This window comes from Fusarium solani, assembly GCF_023522795.1.
Source record: "Fusarium solani strain SB1 chromosome Unknown bctg00000001, whole genome shotgun sequence".
NCBI classification, from domain to species: domain Eukaryota; kingdom Fungi; phylum Ascomycota; class Sordariomycetes; order Hypocreales; family Nectriaceae; genus Fusarium; species Fusarium solani.
In genome coordinates, this window is record NW_027072156.1 from 4,957,165 (window position 1) to 4,970,347 (window position 13,183).

Below are 13,183 nucleotides of genomic sequence, written 5' to 3' on the forward strand. Positions count from 1 at the left end.
TAAACACAATCAATCCGAAGGCGAGCACGGGATTACACATGTCGTCGGAAATCGCTGGTTGGAAAGCCGGAGTCAGCTTTATCGGAGATGCGGGTTTTCTTGCTCGATAAATCCGACGACACGTAAGGGCCGGTGGGGGGTCTTACACTCTGAGCCTTGGCGGCCCTGTAGATGTAACACGCTGGCTTATGCTTAAGCAGGGGACCTAGATGATCGTCAATGGCTGTTAACGTGATCTCAAGCAAAGTGGTACAGATGGAGTTCCTTGAATCTATTTCCCAAGGTAATTCATGGTTGACGATGCATCTCGTGCACAGCCGCAGGGTTACGACTCCACATGTTGAGGACTTTGGTAATGATTGCGTACGACGTAAATTGTAAGCAGAAAGGCCTGAGCCTCGCTTGGGTCTGAATGGCTTGAAGAAGTATAAAACAGACGTTGAGTCCCAGATATTTCTATTAATCAACAAGCACAGAAACACCAACAACAGAAAAGAACGAAAACTGAATACGATGAAGTTGCTGGTTCCTAGCCTCCTCTGTGGGCTGGCTGCTGCCCTCCCAGCCAACAACAACAAGACAGCCGAGTATGAGTTTGTCATCATTGGCTCAGGCCCAGGTGGTGGCACTCTGGCGTAAGTTGATTGCCAAGTAATAGAAACAGCCTACTAACTATGCTTCTCTACAGTGCCAACCTCGCCCGCGCTGGCCATTCCGTCTTCCTGCTTGAGGCTGGAGATGATCAGGGTGACACGCTGTTGCAGCGTCTTCCATCATTGTAACTTACCTACGCACTCATATCATTTGGAGCTTGGTGACTAACCAGAGAATCAGCGCGGATAATGTTTCGGAAGAGCCCAGCATGTCTTGGTCGTTCTTTGTGAACCATTACCAGAACGAGACGCAAGCACGCCGTGACTCCAAGTATACCTATCAACTTTCAAACGGGACGCTGTGGTATGGACTTGATCCTCCAGAAGATGCAGAGCCGTAAGAGTCCCCTTTCAGTACCTTTTTCCGAAGAGGTTGCCATGCTAACTCCCGCAGTCTTGGAATTCTCTACCCTCGAGGTGCCACGCTCGGCGGCTCTGCTCAGCTCAACGCCATGAACTTTGCTCTGCCACCCGAAAGTGACTGGAACTACATTGCTGAGCTCACTGGAGACAAGTCCTGGAGTTCTGACAACATGAGACGCCTCTTCATCGACCTGGAGAACTGCACTTATGCTCCCGAGGGCACCCCTGGCCACGGCTTTGATGGCTTCATTGGTGTACGTCATCCCACATCAAGGCAATGCACAAATCACGAAAACTAATATGCTGCAGAGCAACCGAAACAACATCTCCTACATCACTGACCGTCCTGGAGTTGTCGAGGTATTGACCCATGCGTTCCGGTTGACCGAGGACATTGAAGTCGAAGACGCGGAAGAGATCGGGACGCTGATGCAAAGGGACATTAACGGCATTGGTCCTGATCGATATGCCCCTGGTCTCTACCAGCTTCCTCTTCACATTGATGGTTTGAGGCAGCGCACTGGATCTTAGAGATACCTCCACGAGACGCTCATTGCGAAAGCTGAAGATGGGTCTCCCAAGTATCCTCTGACTCTCAGCACACAGTCTCTTGCGACACGCGTCCTGTTTAAGGAGGGCAAAGATGGGAAGCCAAGAGCCTACGGCGTTGAGTACCTCAAGGGCGAAGGCCTGTACTCGGCTGACAAGCGGTACAATGAATCCGACTCGGGTCAGTTGATGAACGTGACTGCTTCTCGGGAGGTCATTGTCGCCGGTGGAGCGTTCAATACCCCGCAGATTCTCAAGCTTAGTGGCGTTGGGCCTCGGGAGGAACTCGAGAGCCATGAGATTGATGTCGTAGTAGATCTTCCGGCTGTTGTGAGTTCCCTTCAGAAATTGGACGAGATCATACGATGCTAACAATGAGCTCTCAGGGCAACTATCTCCAGGATAACTACGAGGGTGGCGTTACTGTCGAAGCATCTATCCCCTGGGAGAACAACCCCTTTGCCCGATGCGACTTTTCCCTTGGGCCCAACGACACTTGCCTCAAGGAATGGAACCAGTCTCACACCGGGCCATATGGCGAGGGTGCAGCACCTCTTGGTCTTCTTTACAAGTCCAGCGTCAGCGAGACCGACGAGTCAGACCTGTTTCTCTTCGGAGCTGCTGGCGTTGTATTCCGTGGTTACTTCCCCGGATATTCCACATACCAGGCCCCTCCCACCTCGTGGTTCTGGTCAGTCGTCAAGATGCAAACTGGCAACCAAGCTGGAACTATCAAACTTCGCTCGGCGGATCCCAGAGAAGCCCCGGAGATCAACTTCAACTTCTTTGCTGAGAAGGGAGACCGTGATCTCCAGGCCATCCAGGAGGCTGTCGAGCACACCATGCAAATCTTCAACGCGACCGGAGAGCCGTATGCCCCGTACACGGTTATCGAGCCTCCTCCCAGTGTTGATGTCCGCCAGGGAATCATGGACGAAGCTTTCAGCCATCACGCGACCTCTACCTGCCGCATGGGTCCTGCTGGTGACAAGGACTACTGCGTCGACTCCAACTTCAAGGTCAATGGAGTTGACGGGCTTCGCGTTGTTGATGCGTCCATCTTCCCTCGCACTCCGGGTGGATTCCCTGTCGCTCCCACCTTTGTGATTAGCCAGAAGGCTTTCGAGGTGATTCTGAAGTCCATCAAGAACTAGTGGCTACCGCCTAGGCGCACAAATTGGTTTGGCATTATGGAGGCAAGATTCTAGACTATGGGATGCACTGAGGACCGTGGTTAAGTTTCTAGAGCACAACATGGAAGGAAGAGAACTTGTAGCCCGTGCGGTCACTATCCGTTCTGCAACATTTTACATTCGCATAAATATATATGTTATAAACCTTCATTCTGTAATGCTAGATGTTTACCCGACATTATCTCTCGCAAAAGGCAATGGCCATCCTTCAGAGTACTGAGAGGCCATAATTGTTACTCATACCAAGTCTCTTGCAGAGGGGCTGTCTAGCAAAGACAAAAGCGTGCTTAGACATCTGCGCTGTCACGCTTGCCTGGCATCTCAACTTCCTGCACGACTCCAAACTTTCCCTTGCTAACCAGATCTTCAGCGGCCACAGTGATGCTCTTGCCATCAAAGATCTCAGTGATCTGCTCCAATGTCCGACCCTTGGTCTCGGGAAAGACAAAGTAGATGAGCGTAGACAGGGCAGCTAGGATACAGCAGAACACAATGTAGTACTTCCATCCGATAGCAGCCAAGCCAACGGGGTTGATCAGCTGGGCAGTGATCAGGCCAATGTACGAGGATGTGAGTTCGGTGGTCAAGCCACGGCTGCGAGTCAGGAAGGGGAAGATCTCGATGGTGTATGCCTGTGGGAGCGGTGTCCAAGCGATGTCGTAGAAGAAAAAGGCGATGAAGATGAATGCAACCACAGCTCGGCCGGCCGATTCGTCGTGGCTCTTGATGAAGTAGCTCGTAAGCGCGGTCCAGGCGATATAGCTGAGGCCCAGACCAATAGTAGAGACCAGCAGCAGTCTCCGACGCCCAAATCGATCAACCATCATGGCACCGGCAAAGACGGCGGCAGTAAAGTTGAAGAGCTGAAGCAGTCCATTGATCAAGGTCTGGTCTTGCACGGCAGTGATTCCGATAGTGTTGAGGACAAGAGTCAGGTAGTATGTCACAACACTGATACCGTTCCACTGACTAAAGAAGCCGAGGATAAAGGCGATGAAAGTTCGCTTGCGCATGGGACCGGTCTGGACGAGGGTCAACCACGACGCAGATGACTCTTGGTTGCGTTCCAGCTCGAGGGCCTTTTCAATCTCGGTAATCTCGTACTCGACAAGCGGAGAGGCTGTCTGTCCGGCCGCGTGCCACTTGGTGAGAAGGGCAACCGCCTGGTCCTTTTTGCCGTTGGCGATGAGCCATCTAATGTTTGATGTTGGTCAGTAAACTGTCGTTTCTGTGCTTGGCTTTCTACTAACCGAGGAGATTCAGGAACCCAGTAGATGAATAGCAGCTGGAAAAATGGAATGGCCGCTTGCAATGCCGAAGGAATACGCCAAGACCAGGTAGACTGAATCTTGAAGGTTCCATAAGTGATCCAAGCCGCTCCAATGGCACCAAAGTAGAAAAACGTGTTGTACAGGGCTGTCATTTTGCCTCTGTGGGTCGGATAAGACAGTTCGGACACGAGAATCGGGCATGCCACCTGAGGGAAGACTGTGGCAAATCCAATGAGACCCCTGGACACGATGAACATGGGGAGGTTCATGGATGCTGCTTGAATAGCTGGTCCAAAGACGAGAGCGACAAGCCCAAGGTAGATTGGCACCTTGCGACCCCATTTATCCGAGATCAAGGTAGCAGGGACCAGACCGAGAATTTTGCAAACTGGATAGACTGCGTTGATGGCTCCGAGCACCGGTGCGGGAGGGTTGTTGAAGAATCCTCGCCACTGTGGGAGTGTCTGGAGGCCGTTCATCATGGAGCCTATGTCACACGCGCCATCGTCAGCCTTGATATGGCAACTCGTGAGAACTCGGAGAGGAACTGACCATCATAGCCGACAGCAGAGGAGCTGAAAAGAGGAACAAGAAGGATCAAGTTCAGTAGGAGGAGATGCTTCGTTCGGTACCACGGCACGTCTGTGTTGGGAAGAACCTATGAGTTGAGTTGTTAGCATCGGTTGCGCAAAAACTCGCAAACTGCTGTCAACTGGTGATATCGGTGTTACCTTGAGTAGCTCTGGCCCAACAGTGTTTTCCGCGGCATCTTTCTTCTCCTTCTTCCGGTTGAAAAGACCCATGATGCCTGAAAGGTTGCAAAATGAAAGGGGCTGAAAAGTCTGCAATTAGGATTCTCTAAACGAGTCGTGCTGATTGCTGGCCAAGATATCCAAAACGTCCGGGTTGCTGAGGAATATTTATAACCTTGCCAAGTAGCATCAATGTCAGAGTCGAGCCATGACAAGGGGAAGCTGACTTTGAGCCAACTTGTTGGTGGTGAGGTCAGGCCATGGATGGTTCAGGACCGAGAACCGGAGCTACTGTAGCTGGTCCCATGGTTAAAGTTGCGGGGAGGCTAGATCGAGCCCAGACCTGGGGAGATGGGGATGCGGGGAGGGCATTGAGCTGTGAAGGTGCAAAAGACAAGGGATGGAGTTAGCTGGTGTGGCCAACCACAGTCAGGATGCATCCACTTGAAGTTTCTTCGATCACATGGCTTGGACCAATTTGTGACGATGAAGAATGGTTCGAACATTGCCCTCGCTTCTCCTCGCTTGGTACAGGATGGTATGGGTGGTGGGAACCTTGTCTGGCTAGTTCGGTGGCGCTACTGGTGTCCCTTGCGGATCGGGGAGGCTCCCCGGCGCCTTTAAATGGCCCCAGGGCGCCACTCCCCTGCTCAACGTCTTCTGCTGTAGGATTCTTGGATTCATATTTGATCTTCGTTTCGTCGGGTCCTCCCCGACATCTTCAATCCCCATCACAGCCGCCATCAGCACCGTTGGCCAGCCTCCATGACTAGCCACAACAGTCCCACGACGACCCGTCAAAATGGCGGGGGCCAGGTCCCGTTCCCCAAACCTCGGGGCGTTACCGCATGCGAAAAATGTCGCCTCCGCAAGACCAGATGCGACAACCGTAGGCCAACATGTGGGTTTTGCTTGAGGCGCCATTTGGTTTGTGTCTATCCGGACGAAGAAGATGCGGGGTAAGATCCGAGTTGCTTGGTTGGTACAGGTCATGATTCGTGAGTGCCTTGCTAACCAACTCTTCATGTAACAGTAGCTCAGTTTCGGGGGCCGAGATCCTACAGGCAATCCACAAGCTGACAAGATTGGTGGAGAGTCAACAGCCTCTTCAACATTACCAGCAGCAGTCACCTGCACAGGCTATTGACTCCTCGCCCTATGTGCCCCAGTCAGTCTCCGAGAATCATCATCAGTCTGGGGGGCCGGAGAGCCTAACGCATCACGCTACGGTACGACCTCAGGGGGTTGAGTCAATCCTCGACTGGGAAATCTTTTCCCTAGATCGGCCCACACAATGCCTTTTCGCGCAACGAAACCCTCCAAGTATGGGCAGTTACTCTCTGCCGGATACAAGCTATCCTCAGCTCGCGCGCCTGGAGTCAAAGTATATCGATACTCTCCACACCAAGAACCCGATCCTGGACCTAAGTGATCTGCATCGCATGATGCTACAAGTTGCTGAGGATGGGCTCGACTGGTCTACACAAACGTGCTTGGTGGCTTTGGTATGCGCCAACGCTGCCATCACTGAGCCTTATCCTGAATCTGTTGGAGACCAGATGCACTTGTCGTCTACGCCAGATCAAAAGGCTAGAGAAAACGCCGAGTTGGACCTGTCGATGCAATTCTGGAATGTCGCCATCAAACGCCTTGGTTATGCATCGGGACAGAGCAGTGTGCAGGCCGTTCAATGCCTATGTCTGGCGGGCATCTGGTACATGCATCGACTTGAACCTCTGGAAGCTTGGAAGCACTTCAGCCTCGCCGGCACAGCATGGCATAGTCTCAGCTTGACACACTTTCCCCACGGCGAACTCATCAACCAAGCCGACTCTTCCTCCAACGAGCTCACCATCATGCAGGCTCTCTACTTTACAATCTGGAAGTCGGAATGCGAGCTAAGGCTAGAATTACCATTGCCGAGCCCCTCAGTCCTCGACAACGCGTATTTCCCCCTAGCATTCCCCCAGCCTCCAAGTCTCGGCTCGCACCCGCTAGATCCCGATACAACGGAGCGAGAACGGAGCTGGTATTACTACCTCAGTGAGATCGCGGCAAGACATCTCATCAATCGACTACTCCAGATGAACTCGGAGGTGCCCACAACGCCAACTGAGAAGCAGGTTCGCCGCATGATCTCCCAAGCTGAGATGATGGAAACTCAGATCTTTGACTGGTACTCTTCGTTGCCGCCAATCTTCTATTTTGACATCCCAGAGGGCTACCAAATCGACTTTCATCCAAACGCCATGATCTTTGTCCTACGGCACCGATATTTCACCCTTCGCGAGCTTGTGTCACGGCCATTCGTCCGGCTTTGCGTGGATCGGCTCGTAGACGGAATGGATCCTTGCCTCCATGCCCCGGTTACCTCTTTTGCATCCCAATGTTTACAGTTCTGCATGCTCAAGCTGGGTCAAGTCGTGGGTCATCGACACCAGGGCGCCTGGTACACCATCCGCATGACAACCAGTTCATGTCTAACCCTGGCGGCTGTTCACAGGGCTCAGCGCCAAGCGGATGAGACCCAAGCGGCCTTTATCGTGCAGAATGTCATTCTGCCGGAAACATGGAGAGACAGGGTTAGACAGGCTGTGGACTCGAATCAGCCACAGTTTGACGAGCCGAATGGGGGAGCCTCCAACCTTAAACAGGTCGTAGAAGCGATATTGGAGTCAAGTTTGGATTACCCAACTCCAGTACAGTAGGCAATCGATCATCCGTTTTTCGCTGGTGTTTCTCCACCCCCGAGTCTTATGGTCGGGGAGGCTCCCCGACAGTGCATACAACATCGCAAGTCCCACCGCTTCGCCAAGGCCAGGGTTAAGCAGGGACCTTGTCCTCTAGTCCAGCATACGTACTGGCCATTTACTTTTTACCTGGAATATAAGTGTTGTGGCAGTCTTGATACCGGCCCGAGCGGCAAGGAACACTGTTCTAGGCCTTGAAGCTTCACATCCGCCATTGTCTTCTCAACATCCTCCCTTGGACCACCACAACCATGGTTCTGAAAGTGCAAGCTCCTTCTGAGGTTTCAAGCGACTTTGACATCGAGCATGTCATCAAACATGCATCCGTGTCAGAAAAGATCTCGTTGTTGTCTGGTAAGTGCTCCTGTTCGAATCCTTCGGTGGCCAAAGAATGCTAGTATCCATGCTAACTTGCCCTGCGATACAGGCCGGGACTTCTGGCACACAGCTCCTCTACCTAGATTCAACGTTCCCTCCGTCCGCGTGAGCGATGGGCCAAACGGCGTGCGAGGGACCAAATTCATCGACGGCGTACCAGCAGCATGCTTGCCTTGCGGTACTGGCCTAGCTGCCACATGGGATCAAGATCTCCTGTACCAGGCAGGCATTCTAATAGGCAACGAATGCAAAGCCAAAGGTGCACACTGCTGGCTCGGTCCAACTGTTTGTATCCAACGGTCTCCGCTAGGTGGTCGTGGCTTCGAGTCCATGGCAGAGGACCCGTATGCCACAGGCAAGCTAGCTGCCGCATACATCAAGGGCGTTCAGTCGACCGGTGTTGTGTCTGTCATCAAGCATTGGTTGGCAAACGACCAAGAACATGAAAGAGTTGGGGTCAACGTCGTGGTTAGCGAGCGCGCCTTGCGAGAGATTCACATGCTCCCCTTCCAAATAGCCCTTCGAGACGCCGCACCTGGTGCTGTCATGTCTTGCTACAACAAGGTCAATGGGAAACACGTCTCTGAAAGTCGAGATCTGTTGGATGGCCTCCTCCGCGAGGAGTGGCAGTGGAAGGGGCTGATCATGAGCGACTGGTACGTCGGCGATAGTGCATGTGGTTCAGGTCAAGTTTGAGACTAACGACTATCCTTCTAGGTTCGGTACCTACTCGACCGCCGAATCTCTCAACGCCGGGTTAGACCTCGAGATGCCGGGACCTACCAGACAACGAGGCCAACTACTAGACCTTGCAGTGTCAACTCGAAAAGTATCCCGGACGACGATAGACACACGAGCACGCAATGTGCTTGAGTTTGTTCAAAGATGCAACAAGGTTGCAGTGGCTTCTGAAGAAGGTGGTCGAGACTTTCCCGAGGACAGAGAACTCAATCGACAGCTCGCTGGTGACAGTGTCGTCTTGTTGAAGAACGAGGGGGGCCTACTACCGCTCAAGCGGCCATTCAAAAGCATCGCCCTGATTGGACCCAACATGAAGAACACGTCGTTTTGTGGTGGTGGTTCAGCACATCTTCAGCCTTACTATACTGTTTCTCCCTTTCAAGGGATTGTCGACCAACTACCACCTGACGTCGAGGTCAAGTACGAAATCGACGCTTCGGCAAGTGGCTGGAACCCTCTCCTCCAAGCTTCGGACGTCATGACACCTGATGGATGTCCTGGTCTACGCATACGCTTCTATCGAGAGCCCCCCACCGTCCCGGATCGCGAAGTCATCGACGAGAGCTTGTTACCCGAGTCCTCATGGCAACTCATGGGCTACTCACATCCGAAGCTGGAAAAGCTCTTCTACGCCGAAGTGGAGGGCGACTTTGTTGGGCAAGCTACAGGCCCCTTCGAATTTGGCTTGGCCGTCTATGGTTCAGCCCGGCTTTACGTCGACGGCCAGCTGTTGATCGACAACACTGCTGTGCAGCGAGGCGGCACATTTTTCTTTGGCAAGGGAACTCTGGAAGAAAAGGCCGAGATGCATCTCATTCAGGGCCAGAAGTACAGGATCAAGGTCGAATACGAAAGTGCCCCGTCATCAAAACTCGTCAAGCCAGGTGTGGTGAACTTCGGTGGCGGTGCAGGACGACTCGGTCTCGTGAGAGTGATTGACCCTGACGCGTCCATCCGAGCGGCTGTTGATGCGGCAACAAAGTCGGATGTCGCGATTCTATGTGTTGGCTTGACAAGAGATCAAGAATCCGAAGGTTTTGATCGTCAGCACATGGAGCTGCCAGGATTCCTTCCTCGCCTTATCTCGGTCGTCTTGGATGCAGCACCTGACGCGATCATCGTGTCACAGAGCGGTACACCCTTCAACATGTTGCCTTGGGCCACGCGTACCAAGACGCATCTGCATGCATGGATGGGGGGTAATGAGACTGGCAACGGCATCGCCGACGTCATTTTCGGCAAGATTTGCCCTAGCGGAAAACTGCCACTCTCTTTCCCAAGACGAATCGAAGATACACCGACGTACCTCAACTTTGGAAGCGAGAGGGGGCGCGTCATATACGGTGAGGACATCTACGTTGGATACCGATATTACGAGAAGGTGGATCGAGATGTACTCTATCCTTTTGGGTAAGATAACTCTTCCTTGTTCATGCCGGAATGCGATGAACTGAGCTAAAATTATGCACACAGCCATGGCCTCTCATACACAACGTTTACGTACTCGAACCTAGCCGTCACATCTTTACACGTAAACTTGGAAGTCACGAACTCGGGTACAGTAGCTGGAGCTGAAGCCGTTCAGCTTTACATTGCGGCCGACGAGACAACATCCTCTATCGCGAAGCCCAAGAAGGAGCTAAAGGGGTTCAAGAAGGTACACCTACAACCCGGGCAAACACAGCAGGTGCAAATACCACTGGATCGGTTTACAACGGCGTTTTGGGACGAGGAGATGCATTGCTGGGTTTGTGAGAAGGGAGTGTACAGGGTGCTTGTAGGGTCTAGTAGTCAGAAGATATTATTGGAAGGGAAGCTGGAGGTGACGGAAACGACCTGTTGGTCTGGGCTTTAGGTTTCTTGTACACAACAAATGATGAATTATTTCAGTGCTCCATGTATTCATAACCTTATTGTTAGTTATTGTTGCGAATTGCCTCGTTTGGAGACACTATTTAGGTCAGGGCCGTGGTTGTGGCGCTCAAGCCTTCATGTAGACGTGATAGAGGTCGTGATTGTCACTACAATTGTTGCGATGGCACATGGTCCGATTGCCAGAAAATGAGGCTATCGCGAGATGGGTATGACGTGTGTGGGGTTGAGAATGCGAAGGTTAGTTGTTTTTCTAAGCGCCATGATGACGTCATGGAGTGATTACATAAGGCACGGTTGCGCTTTCACGTGCCGGGGCCTTGGTTTGACTGCCAAAGGACGTGGTAGAAACCATCCCTCTCTTTTGTCGCGTTCACTGTTAAATGCTCACATCATATAACCCGACAATTAGCGCATTATTAGTCCTCCACTACTACTCAAATTACTACAAAATCCTGTTCATTAATAAATCACTCTACAATTTTGAGCAGCCCATTAAAGCTGTGATCATTATCCCATCTGGACGTGTTCATGAGATGATTGTCTCCCTACCCTATTGCTTCACTTGTGTGGGTCATTAGGACCAGACCCCGGAAGCGGTTGACCAATCTCGCCAAGATGACCCTGGCTAGGGCATGCAACTTGCTGACACTAGCTTCAGGCTAGAGTTGCCTGTGTCGGGGAGACTCCCCGATGGCTAACACGGACGTCCGGACTTAAGATTTGCTCGCTGATTGGTCCGTCTGGTCTCAGTCTCCGGAGAGTGATCCGGGGAAGGGGAGGATCATGATTCTATCCTCCATTCACAATTTCTTGCGTCAAGGAACTTTCTCGGATTTTAGAGACATTAACAGCTTAGAAGTGGCAGTTTAAATACTACTGCAATCTTCAATTCTGTGCTGAGAAGCATTCATCGGTCTCCTTCACCATCCTCAAGAACACCGCAGTTCACCTGGCGACATCACGCTATCCGACATTTGAGATTTGGCCCCCGACAGTCATGGCAGCGCGCACTGAGTTGGAGCTGGAGAATGGCACTTCACAAGCTCCACCATCAACAGAAAAGGAGGAGCAATCTGGATCAAGTCAGTCGGATGCTGGCCCAATCGATTGGGATGGGCCAGACGATCCTGAGATGCCATTGAACTGGCCAAAATCCAAGCGATGGATCAACACCATGGCGGTGTCGACTTTGACGCTACTAACGTTTGTGGCCCCTGTCATGCTACGGCCTGCAACCCCGGAATCTTGCGCTGATCTCAACTCTTAGGCCCTTTGCATCTTCCATGATTGCACCCGCTGTCCAGCTCATTATGGACGATATGGGGGAAACAAACCGCAACATAGGCTCATTCTCGGTATCAATATACCTGCTTGGGTATGCTTTTGGCCCTTTATTCCTCGCTCCACTCAGCGAGCTTTACGGCCGTCTTCCAGTATACCACATTTGCATGTTTCTCTTTCTCCTGACGAACATCGCATGCGCCTTATCTATCAACATGCCCATGTTTATCGTCTTTCGTCTGCTCACTGGACTCGTGGGCGCGTGTCCCCTGACCCTTGGGCCGGCTAGCGTCGCGGACTGTTTCAGACAGGCGGAGAGAGGCCGAGCGATGGCCATATGGAATATGCCTGTCCTGCTGGGCCCGAGCCTTGGGCCTGCAGTCGGAGCATATGTCTCTAGAAGTTTGGGCTGGAGGTGGAACTTTTGGCTCCTTGTCATTATGGTGAGATTAAACATCTTTCAACTACAATCTCTTTTGCTGACACTGCCCAACGTAGACTGGCGCTGTTCTAGCTGTTTGCCTCTTCATTCAGAAGGAGACTCATCATCCAACTCTGCTCAAGAAGAAGCAAAGGAAGCTGCAGAAGTTACACGACACTCAGCAGGCCTCTTCCACCCTCACTTCCGATACAACCAATCAGCTCCTGAAGAAAAGCCTGGCTCGTCCATTGAAGATGCTCTTTCTATCGCCCATCATTTTCGGTCTTTCTCTTCTTACTGCCATCGCTTACGGAACTCTTTACCTGCTGTTCACCACTGTCTCTGAAGTCTTCAGGACCAGATATGGGATAGTCACCAACGTCGGACTTGTTTATCTGGGTTTTGGTAGTGGTCAGATCGTTGGACTCTTCGTCTTTGGCTTGCTCTCAGACGCTATTGTGAAGAGACTAGCCGCCAAAGGCGGAGAGATGAAACCAGAGTATCGTCTCCCCCTTATGATTCCTTGCAGCGCAATCATTCCTATTGGACTATTGGTGTATGGCTGGACGGCTCAATTCCGAGTCTTCTGGTTTGTGCCCATTATTGGCACATTCCTGATTGGTTTCGGGATGATCACGGTTTTCAGTTCTGTGAGCACCTACTTGGTCGACGCGTTCCCTGTTTACGCTGCTAGTGCTACTGCGGCCAACACTGTCCTGAGAAGTGTCGGCGGTGCACTTTTGCCACTGGCTGGCCCGAAGATGTATGAGGCGCTGGACCAGGGATGGGGTAATACACTGCTCGCAGGGATATCCTTGGGTATGATTGGCATGATAGTTATGTCGTACAAGTATGGGGAAAGACTGAGAACAAAAGTTGAATACTAAGGTAGATAAACTAGTTGTGGTGAGTTGGGGGAAACAAAATTGGATACATTAGCCCCTGGTCTTGGATGA

General features: G+C 51.9%; 4 protein-coding genes across 4 annotated transcripts; 3 read left to right on the forward strand and 1 right to left on the reverse strand.

Annotated features, from left to right (window-relative positions):
* Positions 1-513: 513 nt before the first annotated feature.
* MRS44_003671 (uncharacterized protein) lies at positions 514-2,719 on the forward strand (the record flags this gene model as incomplete). The annotated part of the gene is made up of 7 exons (XM_065623285.1): positions 514-635; positions 689-778; positions 835-990; positions 1,048-1,270; positions 1,326-1,521; positions 1,579-1,895; positions 1,952-2,719. 7 exons carry the CDS (start codon positions 514-516, stop codon positions 2,717-2,719), a joined length of 1,872 nt encoding a protein of 623 aa, XP_065479357.1.
* A 326-nt stretch (positions 2,720-3,045) lies between these two features.
* On the reverse strand, positions 3,046-4,832 carry MRS44_003672 (uncharacterized protein; the record flags this gene model as incomplete). Its single annotated transcript, XM_046283900.1, has 4 exons — positions 3,046-3,952; positions 4,009-4,516; positions 4,582-4,687; positions 4,761-4,832. The coding sequence occupies 4 exons, from the start codon at positions 4,830-4,832 to the stop codon at positions 3,046-3,048; spliced, it is 1,593 nt and encodes a 530-aa protein (XP_046137792.1).
* A 901-nt stretch (positions 4,833-5,733) lies between these two features.
* MRS44_003673 (uncharacterized protein) lies at positions 5,734-7,489 on the forward strand (the record flags this gene model as incomplete). The annotated part of the gene is made up of 2 exons (XM_065623286.1): positions 5,734-5,779; positions 5,823-7,489. 2 exons carry the CDS (start codon positions 5,734-5,736, stop codon positions 7,487-7,489), a joined length of 1,713 nt encoding a protein of 570 aa, XP_065479358.1.
* A 293-nt stretch (positions 7,490-7,782) lies between these two features.
* Positions 7,783-13,114, forward strand: MRS44_003674 (uncharacterized protein; the record flags this gene model as incomplete). Its single annotated transcript, XM_065623287.1, has 7 exons — positions 7,783-7,885; positions 7,959-8,565; positions 8,627-10,060; positions 10,124-10,307; positions 11,391-11,728; positions 11,793-12,249; positions 12,305-13,114. The coding sequence occupies 7 exons, from the start codon at positions 7,783-7,785 to the stop codon at positions 13,112-13,114; spliced, it is 3,933 nt and encodes a 1,310-aa protein (XP_065479359.1).
* Between the last annotated feature and the right edge of the window lie 69 nt (positions 13,115-13,183).